The sequence below is a fragment of the Desmodus rotundus genome, chromosome 8 (assembly GCF_022682495.2).
Source record: "Desmodus rotundus isolate HL8 chromosome 8, HLdesRot8A.1, whole genome shotgun sequence".
Lineage (NCBI taxonomy): Eukaryota > Metazoa > Chordata > Mammalia > Chiroptera > Phyllostomidae > Desmodus > Desmodus rotundus.
This window is the reverse complement of record NC_071394.1, coordinates 95,533,812-95,551,223: the sequence shown is the minus strand read 5'-3', so window position 1 is coordinate 95,551,223 and position 17,412 is coordinate 95,533,812. Positions and strand designations below refer to the sequence as shown.

General features: G+C 43.1%; 1 protein-coding gene across 1 annotated transcript in view; it reads right to left on the bottom strand.

Moving 5' to 3' along the window:
- The window catches only part of SLC6A11 (solute carrier family 6 member 11), a 120,984-nt gene extending 103,871 nt beyond the window's left edge, over positions 1 to 17,113 (bottom strand). Inside the window, exons 1-4 of the mRNA XM_024556602.4 lie at positions 16,736 to 17,113; positions 13,573 to 13,707; positions 13,309 to 13,449; positions 9,775 to 9,865 (exon numbers count right to left, since the gene is read on the bottom strand). Of these exons, the coding sequence (XP_024412370.3) occupies positions 9,775 to 9,865; positions 13,309 to 13,449; positions 13,573 to 13,707; positions 16,736 to 16,982 (614 nt within the window). The 5' untranslated portion in view covers positions 16,983 to 17,113. The remainder of the gene's footprint in view (positions 1 to 9,774; positions 9,866 to 13,308; positions 13,450 to 13,572; positions 13,708 to 16,735) is intronic.
- Between the last annotated feature and the right edge of the window lie 299 nt (positions 17,114 to 17,412).

Sequence of the window (17,412 nt, the reverse complement as noted above, 5' to 3'; positions counted from 1 at the left end):
TAAATCAGGCATGGTAAGAGATTAACAACAATAACTAATAATAAAACATAATTACAACAATACTGTAAAGTTATGTAAATTTTTCTCCCAAAATATCTTATTGTACTATACTCATCCTTATCATGATGGTGTGAGATGACGCAATGCCTACATGATGAGATGAGGTGAGTGACGCAGGCACCGTGGCACAGTGTTAGGCTACTATAGGGATTACCTGAATACAAGCACTGCACTGCTGAGACAATCGATCTGATAACCAAGGCAGCTACAAAGTGACTAGTGGGCAGGGAGCAGTACAGTGTGGATACACTGGACAAAAGGAGATGATTCATGTCCTGAGCAGTACAGAACAGGATCACACAAGATTTCATTATGCTACCCAGAACGGCATGCAATTTAAAACTTATTAAGTTGTCATTTCTGGAACTTTCCATTTAATATTTTCAGACCATGACTGACTGTGGGTACCTGAAACCATGGAAAGCAAAACCGCAGATAAGGGGGGACCATTGTACAATCTGAAACACAAATATATCACATTTATATATTTGTTGTGTTTTAACTGCTTACAACATTCACAATTTTTGCAATCAGTTAAATATTAAATAAAACAAAAATGACGCAACACCCTGCTCAGGCAACAAAGTGCCGATTCGGATTTGCTTTGGTGCACCTCCTGAGAGCTGTAAGGGGCTGCCAAGCCCTGTTCCCTCGAAATGAATCTGTGTTGTGGCAGAACCATCTACGTCCTCAACTGGACCTCCTCTCTGTTCTCCTCTAGTCAGGGCCCAGTGCTTCCTCGGTGGGGAGGATTAAGCAAGAAGAAGCCTCTCTCTGAGAGGTGAGCTCCTCTGTCCATTGGGGCAACACATGCAAGGAGAGGCAGCCGCGAAGAAGAGGCCCTTCTGGGGAAACTGTGGCTGCCCGAGGGGCAGTGGGAGCCAATGAGGCTGGCTTTGTGTTCTGAGTATATGGGGTGCAATCCCTCGCTTCTCCAAAATTATGTTCGAATAATGGGAAAATGGAGATTTTTTCCTCTTTTATCTCAAAAGGCTGATTAAAAAACTAAATAAATTAATGTTAACAAAAATAATTTGTAAAATAAATAATGATTATTAAGGTGAAACCAGAGCTGTAAATGGTATTTGTCACTCACACAGGAGGATCATTATAATCAATGACAACTTATTCAAGGACCCCATGGTTCCTACTTTTTGTTAGTATCAAATAATCATGTTCCTGGTTTTTAATCTTTAAAAATTCAAATAGTACAAAAAAGTATAAAGCAAAAAGTAAAACTCTTTCTTCCCCCACATCCCATTCTCAGGTGATCACCAAGGTTAATCGTTTCTTATGTATCCCTCCAGAAACATTCTATGGGAATAAGGCATATACATGTATTTTTATATACCAGGTATTATAGTCAACATTCTGTATCTTGCCTTTTTCACTTAATTTTATCTTAGAGATATTTTCTATATCAACACTTTTCTGCCTCATTCCTTTTTAGCAGTTGTTGCAGGAATATACCATAATTTATCTAATCAGCATCATATTTAAGAACTTATTACTTGTGTTTTTTTTTCTTAATGATCACAAACAGTGTTACCATCAACAAGCTGTTCATAACTATTGTGGTCATGCCTGTAGAACAGTTTCAGAAGTAGACGTTGGGGGGCAAAGCATATGTGCAGCCCAAGTACTGAGGGTTATTGCTAAGATGACATCTGCTGCTATCTAAAAGCCATGAGAGTTTGCACATTCAGACGGAGCCTCCCGTTGTCCCTTCTCAGGAAAAGCTCACCGAGGAAGTGTGCAGATAGAGATATCTTAGTGCAAGTGGGTAGCTGCAAAGGCATTAAGAGATCAGAGGGACAGTTCTTTTCTCACCTTGGTGCATAGCATGGCCAGGCAGAATTACCATTGTCCTTGCAAGATTGATTCTGCCCATCTTCCCCAAGAGGTAAGGGTACCACTTCCCACCCAATCTCCCTTCTCTCCAGGCAGACATCTCAGCTTCAGATACCTGGATGAAGCTAGTACCCCACTAACCCTGCCCCTGCCCCTCTGACATCCTGGGGATGCCTTATGCCCAGACGTAATCATATTACTCCACAGATGCTATAGCCTCTGAAGGCATCCCACAGGATCATTTCAAGCCCTTTAAAAAATACTAAGGTCCTTCATGCCTGGCTCCAGGCTCACTGGCCGCCTGCTAGTCCCCAAACATCCTCCCACCTCAGGGTCATTGCCCTTCCTGCTCTCTCAGCCTCAGAGCTTGTCACTGATATCTGCATGGCTGGATCCCTTACTTCTCTTAGGTCTCTGCTCAAATGCCACCTCCTCAGAGAGGTCCTCCCTGACTCTGTGACACTTACTACTCCATTTTTGCTTTTTCTTCAGGAGACTAATCCCAAGTCAACCGAATGCTTTCTGCTTATTTGGTTTGTCTGTGCTGTCAGCTTTACCAGGGCGAGTCTTTGTTTTATTCACATTATATCCCAGAACCTACAATGATGCTTGACATATAGTAGGTGCTCAATAAAGGCTTGTGACTGATCAGAAACTCTGGCTCCTGTCTCCCTCCTCAGCAAAGTCCTCCACCATTCCTCAGGCTCCAGAGGCAGTAGCACTGCAGGTAAACCTCAACAAACAACTTTAGTTCTTCTGAGCTCTGGCCTATGCTATTTTCTCTACCTAGCATGCCTTTCATTCACCCCACCATTGATCACATAAACTTCTATTCATCCTGTAAAACCCAGCTAAACATTGTCAACTCCATGAAGCCTTCATCAAAGCCCAGACATCTGGGCTTCCTCATCTTGGTTCCGTGCAAGCATCATACAAATAATGTTGCCTTATATTTCTAAAGCTTTATTTATTTTATTTATTTTAATTTTTTTACATACAGTTTTCCCCACCAGGCTGTGTGCTACTTCAGGAACAGAAAGCATACCCCTCATCTTTCTGGCTACTGATAAGGTGCCCAGAATGCACTAAGTGCTCAAAAAAATGTTGAAAGAACATTCAAGGGAAGAAAATACACTAAGAAAGTTCTCTAGGTCCACCATAACAGGCAAACAGATATGGTTGGGCCTTCTCTAAGAATGTTGAAAAGTACTCATGTAGACTCTCAGAGACCTGAATAAAGTTTTCCTTGTAAGCTTAGCTACCATATACTAAAAATGTACCACATGCAAGGCATATGGGCCTCATCTGATGCTCTTGGCACCCCTGAGAGTTAGGTCCTATGACCATCACATTTTCAGAGGATCTGACAGAGGCTCAGGGAGGCTATCTAAGCTGCCCAGGGTTATGCACTGGGTGAGGGGAGGAAGCATGATTTACACTGAGCTCCAGAACTTGTTGGCTGAAGTCACGCTGTGGCTATGAATGAGGTGATATATTGGGGGTGGGGCAATCCAAACTGGCAGAAGTAGACAGTGGCACACAGTGATGGGTCTTGGCTTAGGGAAAGGGTCTGGGGGACAACTTCTGACCCTGTGGTTGGCACACGGGCCAACTCTATATAAGACTCAGCCATGAATCTGCCCTGGCAGAGGAAGGGGCTGAACAAGGCACTGAGCCTCCGTACTTGGGTACCCCACTTACAACCCATTAAAGTTCTTAATACACACTTTCTCCTTTCATCCTCACAGCAATCCAAAGAGGTTGGCAAGGTAGGGAACAAGGTTAATCCCCATCCCACAAATGGTAGCATCAATCATGAACATTCTCTTTCTGCCTTTAAACCTTCCCAAAAGGCTTAAGCTGTGCTGGGCTTGGTACCAGTGAGGACTTCTCTAATCCTCATCTCAACCTTGCAGGTAGATGCTGTCATCATTTCCAATCTATAGTCAAGAAAACTTAAATGCCAAGGGGTTAAGAAACATTCATTCATTTATTCACTTTTCCACTCATCCATTTCAACTACTATTTATTGAGCACCTAGAATGTGCTGGCAAGATAATAGTGAATAAAACAGAATAGTCCTTGGTGGCATGGGGCTTATACTCTCATGGAGGGAGAATGAAAATAGGTAAATGAAGACATGGGGATTTCAGCTAAGTACTATGAAGACAATAAAACAGTGATGTGGGTGGAAAGGGATGGGTGCTGATTCAGCTGAACGTCAGGGAGGACTTCCCAAATGCCATTTGAATTAAGGCTCAATGATAAGGAACCAGACACACAAACACCTTGTGAGGAATCTTCTAAACAAAGGGAACAACAAAAGCCTGAGACTGAGGCTGGGACAAGCCCAGTATAGACAAAGGACAGAAGGAAGGCCAGCATAGAGGAAGAATGTGGGCAGGGGAAGGGGAGTCTTAGAGAAAGGCAGGGACCAGCAGGGTTTCACTCCTGCTCCTCTGCCTCTCCAGTTTCATGTCCAAAAAAAAAAAAAAAAATCAACTCAAGTGGCTGTGTGATTTAGAAATAAACAAATTTTCAAAAACTCTTCCAGTGTACATAAACATTTTGAACAAAGACATGGAGCTTAATTCAGGCCAAGCACACAATTTGTGCTCAATAAAATTTGTTGAATGGACACCATGTAAAAGCGATTTCAACTGTATACATAGTGAAAGTGAACTTGCTCACAAAACCCTTGACTAAAGGGATTCAAGGGCCTGAGAAAGGGAAGTGAAAACAGACCAAAGCCCATCTGATGCTACAATGCTGGCAACGCACATAATAGTACTCAGTCCCACCAGAACACACAGGCTCAAAATTTAGAACTGCAAACATTTAGATAAATGCACGGATACCAGATGCATAATGAGATACTAAGGGAAATAAGTCAGCCTAATTTTGAAATCTGAAATTAGGAAGACAGGCCACCTCTACTCCAATAGGCCTCCTGCCCAGGCCAGAATCCAGGACTGACTCACTGGCTAAACCAGTAATTTTAATTATACCCTGAAAAGGAAAATGGACCTTCAAGATGGGGAGTGGGAGGGGCCAGGTGCCTAAGATCTAGGTGAAGCCATGGCTGGCCATCGGCAGGGAAGCAGCACCTTGTAAAGGATTTTATGGTAATCTGTGCTAGAGGGCTAGAATCTCATCTTATACTTCTGCCTCCTCCAAAAATGTGCAGTGTCCTTCCTATGTGCCCCAGGAGCCCAGACATTTGCCAAATGAATGAGCATGCAGACAGCCAATGTAGTCTACTCTGACCAAGCAGTGTGGCCCTGAATGAGGTCCCACAGTTACAGGAAGTGAAAAAAGGACAAAAGGAGCCCACTGGATACGTGAACAGAGGTGGGGTGTCTGTGAGCCAGCCACACATGGAAACAGTAAAGAGAACAGGAGGAGAAACGTTTTGAGGAAATCTGGTCCAATACTTGAAGGGCTGTCACATAGGAAAGAAATAAGGCCTGTTCTTTCCAAAGCTCCAGAAGTCAACTGTCACCTGAATTTAAGGAAGAACTTCCTCTTAGCAAAGTATTTGTCAGACCGTGTTTAGTATAATGCCAGCATTCAGGGTGGGGAAGGGGAAAGATTCCAAATGATTTCATTGGAAAATACATATGGGAATTTGGATTAATCAAAGATAACAGACGCTCTTACTGAAAGGCCTAGCTTTCACTCTTCTCAAATTTACATGGCCCCAAATAGTTTTTCATAGGATGCTGTGCACATCTCCCAGACTCTCTACGTTCCAAGCTCTTCTCTGGGGAAAAGATGAATTAGGGCTGTCAGACGAAAGCATCTGAGTGTCACATCAGCATTGGAGTACTTTTTGGATGTAGAATTCAGCACTGCATAGATGACACAGATACAATATAAATACAAAACTAGAACCACGGGTTCATTCTCCCATGGGCTTTCATCTTGAATGACCAAAGTCACAGGCAAAAAGGTATAATATAGCTATTGTAAAGGGACCCTGGAACTAATCAGTGCTGTCACTGGAGAGCTGAGTGACAAGATGAGTTCTTACCAGAGCCCACTTTGACTCTTCTTATGTAGTATTTTCATGAAAATATTGCCTGCCTGTCTTCCTCTCATGCATCTATCCACTCTGTAATCATTCATTGGGGGCCTCCCATAGACCACCAGTGGTAAATGAAGCCATAAAAGGTGCTGCTTCATCACTGCCTGTGGGGAATTCAGACAATAAACTAGCACAAAGCATAAATAACTACTTGACTGAGGTTTTTCATATATGTTACAAAGGAAATGAATGGTACAAAACAACAGTAAATTACAGAGACCTTTTCCAGTTTGGGATTTCAGGAGGGGCTCTCTAAGGGGGCACAGGGACCATGTTTTATAGATCCTCAATATGCAGGTCCAAAAGAAGTCTATGTGGCAGTCCTCTGAGAAACCGTAGCCTGATGGGGTTTAAAAAGGCCACACAGGCCCACCCTCTCCCCCACAGCGGTCTCCTCTCTATCACAATATTACATGGATCCTCTATTTGAGACTATGACTCATTAGGTCTGGGAAGGGCTGGAGAATCTGCATTTCTAACCAAGTGATTCTAAGGCTGCTACTATGCAGACCACATTTAAATATCACTACTCCACTGGGCATTTAAAAAGACCTAAATAAGTGTAGAGCTAAACCATGTCTATGCACAGAAGCTCAAGAATAAAGATATCAGTTTTCCCCAAATTAACCTGTAAATTCAATACACTTGCAACTGAAATTCCCACAGAGTTGTTTTGTTCTTTATTGTTTTTTTTTAAATTTGATGAGCTGATTCTAAAATTTATTTGGAAGATTAAAATAATTTTGGAAAAGAACAAAGTGAGGGACATGCCTTACCAGCTCAAGGATTACAATAAAACTATAGGTATAATATCAACACACAATTAGCAAAAGAGACCAATAGAACAGAATAGAGAATCCCAAAACAGACCTGTGCTTTTAGGAAAACAATATATGAAAAATGGCACTACCAATCAGTACAGAAAGGATGAACAATTCAGTAAATACTGCTGGAGAAATTGGTTGTTTATATTTAAAAAACTGGATTCCTACCTCATATCATATGCAAAAATAAAATTCCTGGTAGATATTATTCATAAATGTGAAAAAAGAAAACTATAAATCTCTTAGAAGGAAATACAGAACATTTTTTACAACTTTGGGGTAAAGACATAGGCCTCAAGTATGACACCAACTGTACAAACCAAAAAGATTGACAAATTTGACTTCAATAAAATTAAAACTCCTGTATGCCATAAATAAATAAGAAAAGCCACACACTATGAAAAGATATTTGCAGCATAGATACTAATATCTAGAATGTATTATGTTGGCCAAAATGCCCGTATTATTTTTTTCGTGAAATAAAGAACACACTTTTTAAAATTTTCACCAATAACTATCGATTTGGATATTTTGACTATGTCAGCTATCTCGCATGTGGTATAACGTTGATTGTTCTCAATTAATGTCTTGATTTGACTGCTATGAACTTGAACTCATCTACCTGACCATGGAGCATTATCCAGCAAGACATCTCTAGCAGGAAACTTTACAAACCATTTTTGACATGTTCAACCAGTCACAGCACCTTCTCCATACACTGCACAATTTTTGTGTGTGTTTCAGTTGCATTTTTACCTTTTTTTAAATAATAAAGCATGATATGCCAAAAATGTTATATATTTTCTTCCATCTTCAATATTAAAATGGCTACATAAAAATTCACCAACTTTGGTAATTTTTGAAAAAACTGCATGCTGATATGACAGCTGTCACAATGCAACCTAACAAAATTGTTTCAAATGAAGTTAAAGACAATTAAGTCTAGTGCTACTAGAACCATCTTATGGGAAAAAACCGAACGAACTTTTTGGCCAACCCAACATCAAGATTTCCTAGCTATAAGAAAAGATAAGCTATCCAAAGAGAAAAGGATATGAGTAGGAAGTTTACAGATGAGGACACTCAAATAGGGAATAAAAAATGTGAATAGATGCTCAACCTGCCAAGTAAATAGAAGAATGCATATTTAAAATAATGGGATATCATTTCATACCCATTACACTGAAAAACTTAACTCTGACCAGACCAAGTACTATCTAGTGTGTAGACCAGTAGAAATTCTCATACACTGTTGTTTGGAGAAAAAATTAGAGTAGTCTTTTTGAAAAGCAATTTGACATTATCTGCAAAAAATGATAATGCATGCACCCTACCACCCAGCAATTCCACTCTTAGGTATATGGCTTAGAAATGTTCACACATGCACACAAAGAAGCTCAGACAAGACATTCACTCAGTGTGTTTAGTAACAGTGGGAAATGAGACATCCAGAGGAGCTGGCTGGACACAATGTAGTCTGTTTATACATTAAAATACTATATAACAGGAACCAAAAAAATGATGGAACCAAAGCTACATGTATCAATAGAGATATATCTTAAAATCAATACTGAGCAAAGAAACAACATTGTAAAAATATAAGTAATGGGTACCATTAATGTAAAACTTTAAAACATGCAAGAAAGACCTCGGTATTATTTGGGATTTATCTATACATATAGCATACACAAAAGGATGATAAATATAAATTCAGCATAATGACTTTTAGAAAGGCAAGAAAAATAAAAATCACTAATAAAACCACTGCCCCTCTATGCTACTATTAATCAGCATTAGGGGAGGGGAGGGTCTTCAATGAACCAAACTTTTTTCACATGAAAAAGCCTCAGAATACATTTAGCCAGCCTATGACCCACAAAGGAAACCTCTTCAGTACTTGGGAAAGGCATCCGTCTACCATTACTACAGACACTCCTAAGTCAGGTCGATCACGCACAGTTATGCAGGGTGACACTGCACAATTCTGGAGCACACATTTCACAGTGTTAATGACATCCCGCTAGGGTTGTACAGCGAACAAGTAACATGTGACAGCCCTGTAATTTCCAGGTCATATACCCCTTTGGAATGCTGGTGAAAAATGGGCATCTCCTGGAAAATATCCACCTCCAAGGGTGTCAAACTCATTTTCACCGGGGGCCATATCAGCCTTGTGGTTGCCTTCAAAGGGCCGAATGTAATTTTAGGATTGTATAAACGTAACTACTCCTTAACTAGGGGCAAGGAGTTCGGCGTTGCTGCTGGGTAGAAACAAGGTGCTGGTCCAGATAAAACAAGGTAGAGGGCCAGATTCGGCCTGCAGGCCTTGTGTTTGCCACCTGTGACCTATATATACAATTACTGCCTCTAATGTCCATGGATTCAGACACCTCCCCAACAATGATCAGCAGCAGCCTTACACTGGTCAACACGTCTGGAGATGAGTGCTCACAACCTTCAGAAGTACTTACAGACAATGCTGTGAGACAATGCTTTCCCTTAAGCACACTTGAAACCTGCCTCTTGATAACCTCTTATCTATTAAAGTTCATCTATGTCAGCTACTGAAAGAAAGCTAACCTGTTCGCCCAGAGATTTCTGCTTTCCAGGCTAACTATGCTCTTGACTTAGCTTTTTGCAAACATCTTTTCTTTTGTTAAAAATGAGTATTTTAAACTGTCCATCATTTTACCAAGCACCTCTTGCTCTAATAAGCATTAGGTATGCTGACGTGTCATCAAAAAACAAGAAAGCATTACTCTCAGCTGTCCCTTTGGGAAACCTCTAAAGAGCTCCCCTCTGGCTTCCAATGCTGTCAAATGCCCATGGAAGCCAGAAAGTGCAAGACTGGAAGAAGGGTTAGGCTTTTTCCATGGGAAAGGGCAATATTAACTGAGCAGAACCAGGATGGAGCCCCCACAGGCCAAGGGAGATAAGCCATATTCCACTTACTCCCAGAACTCCATGACAGGAGAGGTGGCGTTCTGCAGAGACACATGGCTGTGGTTGCTCACGTTCAGTTTCTGGAACTCCACACAATTCTCTACAGTGGAAACAAGACAAGAAATGTAAGATTAACTTCTGCAAGGGCCAGATCTTGGGCAACATTCAAAGCTGATGGAGCAACCAGGCAGTTTCACCTCACCATTCCACCGTTCCAAGTAAACATGCCTCAAAGAACACAGGGGTAAAATCAATAACTTACAGTTCGAGAGGCTTGGTCTCATTGAAACTGAAGGAAAAGTTTTGGGGGCAGGGTACCTTTTCTATCTCATTCTCACTCAGTGTGCCCTATCAAACTCTTTCTTCCTGCTTCATTCTCAAATCTCCTTTCCTTTTTTCCACTTCCCTGTCAAAAGCCTGCCCGTACATTTACTTGTCCTGCTCGGTGGCCCCAGCAGTAATGTGGATGGCATAAATATGTGATGATTGGATGAAATGATTGGTGTGTGCAAAGAATCTCTAGCTTTTTTTTTTTTTTTTTTTGATAATTCCCTCCCTCAATCAATCAATCTAAGAAAGAAATTACTGAATGTCTCTTCTCCTTTCAGGAAATTTGATGACCAAGGGAGATTTGAAGCTTAAGTAAAAACATCCAAATCATCCTTTAAGGCCCAAATCAACCAATATACCCCTCCTCCCTTATCTCCCTAAACTGAATTCTAAGAAAGAATTTAAAGGCCCTCCAAGGTACCACTTTTTCCATTTCCCTTTATTTTGAACAGGAGTAATGTAAGGATCACAAGTTTTCAAGGGACCTCCACCCATACCCTCTCCCTCCTCTACAAGTTACCAGCCAGTTAGAGGCAGAAAGCAGAATCACCCCCAGCCAAGGTTCCATCTCCTTTTCCATGGTCATTGTCCAGTTCTGTCTGCCACCATGAGGCCTGTGCCTCTTTATAGCACCCCCCTCTGTTGACAAAGCCACCTTGGCCACGACAAACTAAGCTCCCCGAGGGCAGGGCCTCCTTCACCCACTCACTCCAGAGCCCCTGCGCCCTACACAGTGGCTGCCATAGAGCCAGTGTTCAGCTTCACTATAGCACTTCTCACACATACACAAACCCTCCAAACTACATCTGCAATCTCCAGGGGCAGAAAGCACCTCCTATATGTGTTGTTTCACATATCTCCAGTGTTCACACACCTTTAGAAGAAGGAGAGTGCAAACCAGAGGAAGAAAAGGTTTGCAGTCTGCTGGGGAAAATTCCCCCAGTTGTCTGCCTGCTTCCCACTCCACTTGGCAAGTGTTAATCATATTCTGAACAGAGGTGATCTGTGGAGCCCACAGGGAGTCCTGAGAGGAGTCTGGAAACTTGATAGTATAGGTAAAAGGTGCAGATGTGCCCTGTGCCTTTTTCTGGAGAGAGGAGCCCTTGGCTTTTATCAGGTTCTCTAAAATTATGTTTCTTTTCCTAGTTTTTTTTCCTAGAGTAAAAAATTTCTCAGACACCCAAGTTTGACAAGGTATTTTTATTAAGATGGTCATTAATCATGTACAAATAAACAATGAGTCATAAATTCTTTGTAATATAGTATTCATACAACTATAAACCAGAATTAAATTTACCAATTAAATACCAACTAAACTCCAGACACAATGCAATTCAAACGGATAGCATAAATCGATAGCATAAAGATAATGCCATATTAGTGGATTCAACAGAAAAATATACTGACAGGTAGGAGGCGGAGTCTATTGGGTTCAACTTGCCTATTCTTTAATGCACTATTTGAGACTCTATCACACCAATTTTCTCTGTTCACACTTTCGCAAAACCTTTATTCCTACTGGAACTTCATTTAGTACTAATGTACAATTTATGAATTAAATCTCTCTGCTCTTTTTCCCTTGACTGCCATCATCCTATTTACCAAGCATACATCTTCAATTGTAAACACACACAAAGTCAGGCACTAAAATCTGACTGTCCTCAGTTACAAGGTGGTTGTACAAATGATCCAGAACATGTGCATATTTTTAGAATATCCTCAATATAAATGTACACAATTAAATTATCATGGAGGGCTCACAGGCCTCCAAGAATATGTCCTTCAATTTTAGTTTGATAAGCTTATGTATGAGGTCCCTGGCCAAAGAAAGGTTAAGAATCAGTGCCCTAAAGAAAGACAGTGAAACCTCCATAACATGCAACAGGCAAGAGAGCAAGGCAAAGCTATGCATGGCTAGAAACTGGTTCATAGAACTTTCTAGGCCTCATGTCTGTTGTTCCTTCTGATGGTGACCGACATACCACCCAATCTTATGATGCTTCAGCCTTCAGGATGATAGGCCACTTCTAGGGACAACCTAACCACATGGCTGATGAATAGCTTAAAGCAGGGGTGTCAAACTCATTTTCATTGGGGGCCACATCAGCCTCGTAGTTGCTTTCAATGGGTCAAATGTAATTTTAGGACTGTATAAATGTAACTACTCCTTAACAGTTAACTGAGAGCTCGGCCCTGCAGCCGGGTAGAAATGAGGTGCCAGGCCAGATAAAACGAAGTGGAGGGCTGGATTCAGCCCACGGGCCTTGTGTTTGCCACCTGTGGCTTAAAGCACATACGCCAATTCCAACCAAAAGGCAATGGGTGCCGGAGCAGTGCTGAGAAGGGCTCTGAGGCCAAGACTAGACTCAAAAGGAAAGAGTTCTATAATCAATTAGCGATGTCTGCTCTAAGCACAACAGAACTAGAGGTAGGAGTTGGCACATTCCAGGTATTTGCCTTCTCTGGATTATACTTAGTCCTGATAGGATGAGAAATTGGAAAGCAAATAGTATATTAGAATTTAAAGTAATCTAAAAACGTATTCATTCAAGCAGTACAGTGGGGTAATGAATTCAAATATCTACCTGGGTTGGACAGGTAAAGTAAATAAGCGGAAGGACTGGGTGAGGACTATGTGGCCTCATCTGAGGGCAACAGCCGCTTCTCTGCTACAGCCATTGCTGCCAAGCAAGAATGTGGGAATGTGGGTCTGGTGTTGCCAGATATTTTCAGTTTTTCAAGAGAAGCTGGAAATCTGGGTTTTCATGTGAAGTCTTCTGATTTTTCAATAGTTTGGGCAACCAAACACATTGTTGATATTTGCTGGTCACTGACCTAATGCCTAATTAGCCTCCTGTTTGCAACCCCTGAGCCAATCTAACCTTCATTTATGAAGGAAAATTCAATACCTAGAGACAGGGCTGAAATTGGAGCCTGAACCCCTCATACCTCAACTCTTGCCCCCAAAGACTCAGTCTCTGTATTTGGCAAAGCAAGGAAAAAGCATCCTCATCACCTACACATGCCAATTCCTCAACCAGGGCTCAGCTCAGTCTTCATGGTTGCAACCCACAGAATGGACCCAGACATAGTGCAGAACTGACCTCCAGTTTCAGTGAAATCTGGGTCACATAGAGAAGCCAGAGGCCAGGATTGGTCTCTAGGACAAAGACACACCCTCAATTCCAGAGAAACCCTCCTTCGGGGCCATACCTGTGTTCCACTCATGCCCACAGGTGGCCCAGGGGAGCTCAGTGGTGAAGCAGTTGCTCAGGTAGAAAATGGCCCATGCCAAGATGATGATGTAGTACACATTTAGATGGGCCTCAATCACCTGTGTTGCATAGCCAATGCCTGAAAGAACAAGGAAAAAGAGTGATTTGAATCTCTGCCTGCCTTATATAAATAGCCTCAGCTACTCTTCACACCCTGACATCATCCAGGTATCATTTTATTTTCTGATTAACTCAATCTTACCTTCAAATAAAGGGCAAACTTTTCTCCAACATGTAATGCCACCTTCACTCGTGAATTGTCCCAGAGCTGTTTCCAGGAAAAAGACGGGAATTCCACAACAAATAAAAAACACCACATAGGGAATCAGGAATGCCCCTGCAAGAATGTAAAATAAGGAAATGAGGTTAAAATTGCCCCCACCATTTTATATTCAGCACAAGAAATCTTTATTAAGTACCTACTACAAGCAAGACAGAATATCCTCTAAGCTTGAGTTCAGGTTGCCATGATGAGGACCAGAGTCAGAAAATGTGGCCCTGGGTTTGTGCCCTCTGCTCCCTACTACCATGAGTAATCTACCTCACATCTCCCTGCCTCAACTTCTTCCTCTGTAGTGTGTGTGGGGCTTTACCTAATATCTGTGCACTGCTTATCTCACAGAATTGTTGTGTGGATAAGATGATAATATAAAAGAAAATGTTTTATTTGCTTCTTTTATTTCTACAGGTCACCCTGTAGCACTGGTTAAGTTCATTCCTTCCCTGAATGCTGCATCCTTCTTTTTTATTCTAAAGTAACTTCAAAAGACCAGGTGAGGGGCCCCCTTCTTATTTACTTTGGAAGTGACCTGCAAAACATCTTTTTCATAAAGAAAAGCATTCTTAAGGAGGTATGCAAAGAGCAGTATCAGGTCCCGATACCCGAGGCCCAGGCATGAAATTGAGTTATAAGGAGTTTGCAGAGAGAATCTGTCCAGAAAGGCTGGTTTTGGATCAACCTGAGAAAAGACCACCATAAGCCTTATTACTCCTATCTTGAAACACAATACCCACTGCCTGTGCCTTTCTGTGAAATAAATTAAGTAACTGAGGTGAGCATGTGCTATTAAAACCAGAAGGAACTTTTCCAAATCCCTCATTCTCTCTCTTTAATAACAAAGCATGAAAACACATGCCATTCCCCCATCATCTGATCTCACGAGTGAAGGCTTTACCTGAAATTGCTTTTTGCAAAATGAAGTCTCTAACTGCAGGATCAATAGCAACAATTTTGATCAATCCTGATAGTAGACCCATATCTACCAGGTTTTGAAAGGCTTTTAGATTTTCTGGGCAAGACACTATTTTTAAAGTTTCACATTGGGAAAGAAATACTTTCAACTACTATTGGGATCTATGAGTAGAGCTGTATGGATATTTTTTTAAAAGGTAAATTGTTGATAAGCAGATACCCCAACTATATTAGAAGGCAAAAAGCATGTGAAAGGGGATAAAAGGGTCTGTTTTCCGCATTTAACCTAAGTGATTAAAACAAGCTGCAGCAGCTTCCCTAATATGCTGTAACTTACTTGTGAATCCTCTAACAGGGGTGTCCAACCAGCTATGAATGTGGCCCAACACAAAACTGTAAATTTACTTAAAACATTATGAGATTATTTTGTGATTACGTGTCACAATGTATTTAATGCGTGGCCCAAGACAGCTCTTCTTCCAAAGTGGCCCAGAGACACCAAAAGGTCGGACACCCCTGTTAGAACCTAACAAATGACACTTTTTGAAAGCCTTTTGGTCTATGTATGCTAGTAATTCCTTAAGGCAACTAGCTCAATGAAATCAGGATATCTGTGTACCCAACGGAGACTCTTGGCAAGTTAAAGAAAAAAAAAAAAGACTCATTTTAAAACTACTCACTACACTTTTTTAAATCTCTGGCAGACTTTGTAATTAACCCAACTTACCTTGTTTCTGCTTTTAGGAATGCTTTTAGTTTTGGCATAAAAATTTCCTGCACAAAAAATTATGATAAAACAATTTTTGTTTGGGGCTATCCTAAAGGTTTTTAAGCAGACAGGGCAGTTTATGAAAGCTGAATCTGCTAAGAGAGGTGGGATTCACAGCTGAGGGTGCAGGGTACATTCAGGGTCCCGGAGTCCACTTCCTCTCTGCCTGTTGCCAAGCCAACAACATCAGTGGCCACTTCATTACCAGTGTAAAGCAGGCTTGGAGCAGCCAGTGCCTTCAGGATGAATGTCTCCAAAGAAAGAGTTCAGGCCAAGCAGTACTGTTCTTGCTCTCCCTGCAGCTGCTCACACAGGAAGTCCTGCTCCACACAGCCTAACAGCGTGGTCCCTGCCAGCCAACTCTAAGCTACCTTCACTGAAGTTTGGGGATCTGCTGGAGGGTGGGGGGAGGGCAGAGAAACAGAAAGACAGGAATACATAGATACAGGCTTTTCCTTGGGGAAACTATGCCACCTAGTAAGGTTTTACAAGGTCCCCTGCCTTGGATCTGCTGCTGTTCTCATGATAATGACAGGTGGTGGTTCCTAAAGTCTGGAGTCCATTCCTTGAACCAAGAAATTTGAGGATTCACTGCTGCACCTCCACCAAACTTACTTGGATATTTTGTCACTACAAAGGATCATCTCATCACCTTCCTTTCCAAGGCCCCTACCCTCAGTCTCTTAAGAATCTCCTAAACGTTTAATCAGTGTTGTAGCTATTTGTCATGGGTGACTGTGCTTGGTGCCAATTCTTCCACCAGAGTGGCACAAAAAGAGGTCCTAGAAAGGGCCTTAAGATCAAATGAAAGACTGGGCAGCAAATCAAAGAGCAGTGCCTAAGCAAAAAGTTCTCCCTGTTGTCGTTCTAATCCCAATGTAAAACAAGGCCTTTGGGTGTCACAATGCCATCTTATCACTTATTAAGTGAGTGGCTTCTCTGACCCTTAGATTCCTCATCTGCACAATGGGTGAGATGACTCTCAAGGAAGAAATGGGAAGCGCAGGACAGAGCCTGGCATTTCAGTAAGCACTCAAAATCGAGCCCCTTTTCTTCATGGCAGTTTCCAGTTAGGAAAACTGAGGCTCAAAGGGGCTGTCTCCTGACCCCAAAAGCAAGGTAGGACACACACAAAACAGGTCCTGATCAGGTCCACCTGGTGGACAAATCCTCACGTGCCAACAGGCGGCACATTTAGGTGCGAAGAGCACGTGCGCATGCGCAATGGGAAAGCCTTCCCCGGGTAAGCTCGCGCGCCAGGTGGCCGGGAGCGGGAATTCTCCCGAGGGTCCCGCCACGCACTGGCGCGGGAGGGGTGTCGCCCTCACCCCTTGCTTCCCCGCCCCCAACGGGCTGGTTTCCCCTCCCTGCATCTTCCCCTGTGCCGCCGGCCGGCTGACTCACCTCCTCCGTTCTTGTAACACAGGTAAGGGAAGCGCCAAACATTTCCAAGCCCGATAATCTCCCCGGCCACGCTCAGCACGAACTCCACCTTGTTGTTCCAGTGGCCGCGCTCGTGGACTGCCTTGTCGCGCTTGTCGCGCAGGTCGCGCGCGGTCACCGCACCCCCGGCGCCCCCCGGCGCCTCAGACTCCCGCGTCTCCTCAGCTGCCTTCCCGTTACCCAGAGGCAGCGCCTTCTCCGTCGTCATGGCCGCGCTGGCTGCCTCGTGCGCCGGGCCGGCTCTGCGCCGCCGCCCCGGGCGGGCTAGCTTTTCAGGAGGCGAGAGCGGGCGGGAGGAGGAGGCAGGGGGAGGAGCTGAGGGGCCGACCCGGCCCGGCGCAGGCACCGGGACGCCGCGCTGCGGCTCGGCCCTCAGGGCGCCCACGCCGCCTCAGCGGGGCTCGGCCGGGAGCGGGCAGGCACCTCTCGCGCGCCGAGAGTGTTGCGCGCGCCGAGCACCTTCCAGCGCCTTGCGCGCGCTGAGCACTGTGCCAGCCCTTCCCGTTCGTTGCCCTTATCGCCGGTCTCTTAGGACAGGAGTGGAAGCGCCCATTCAGTCCTAGGCTGGGTTCCTGCGCCAAGCCTCGAAGGTCCCCAATCTCTGTAACCTCCAAAGGCCTGGGCCACGGTGCTCATCT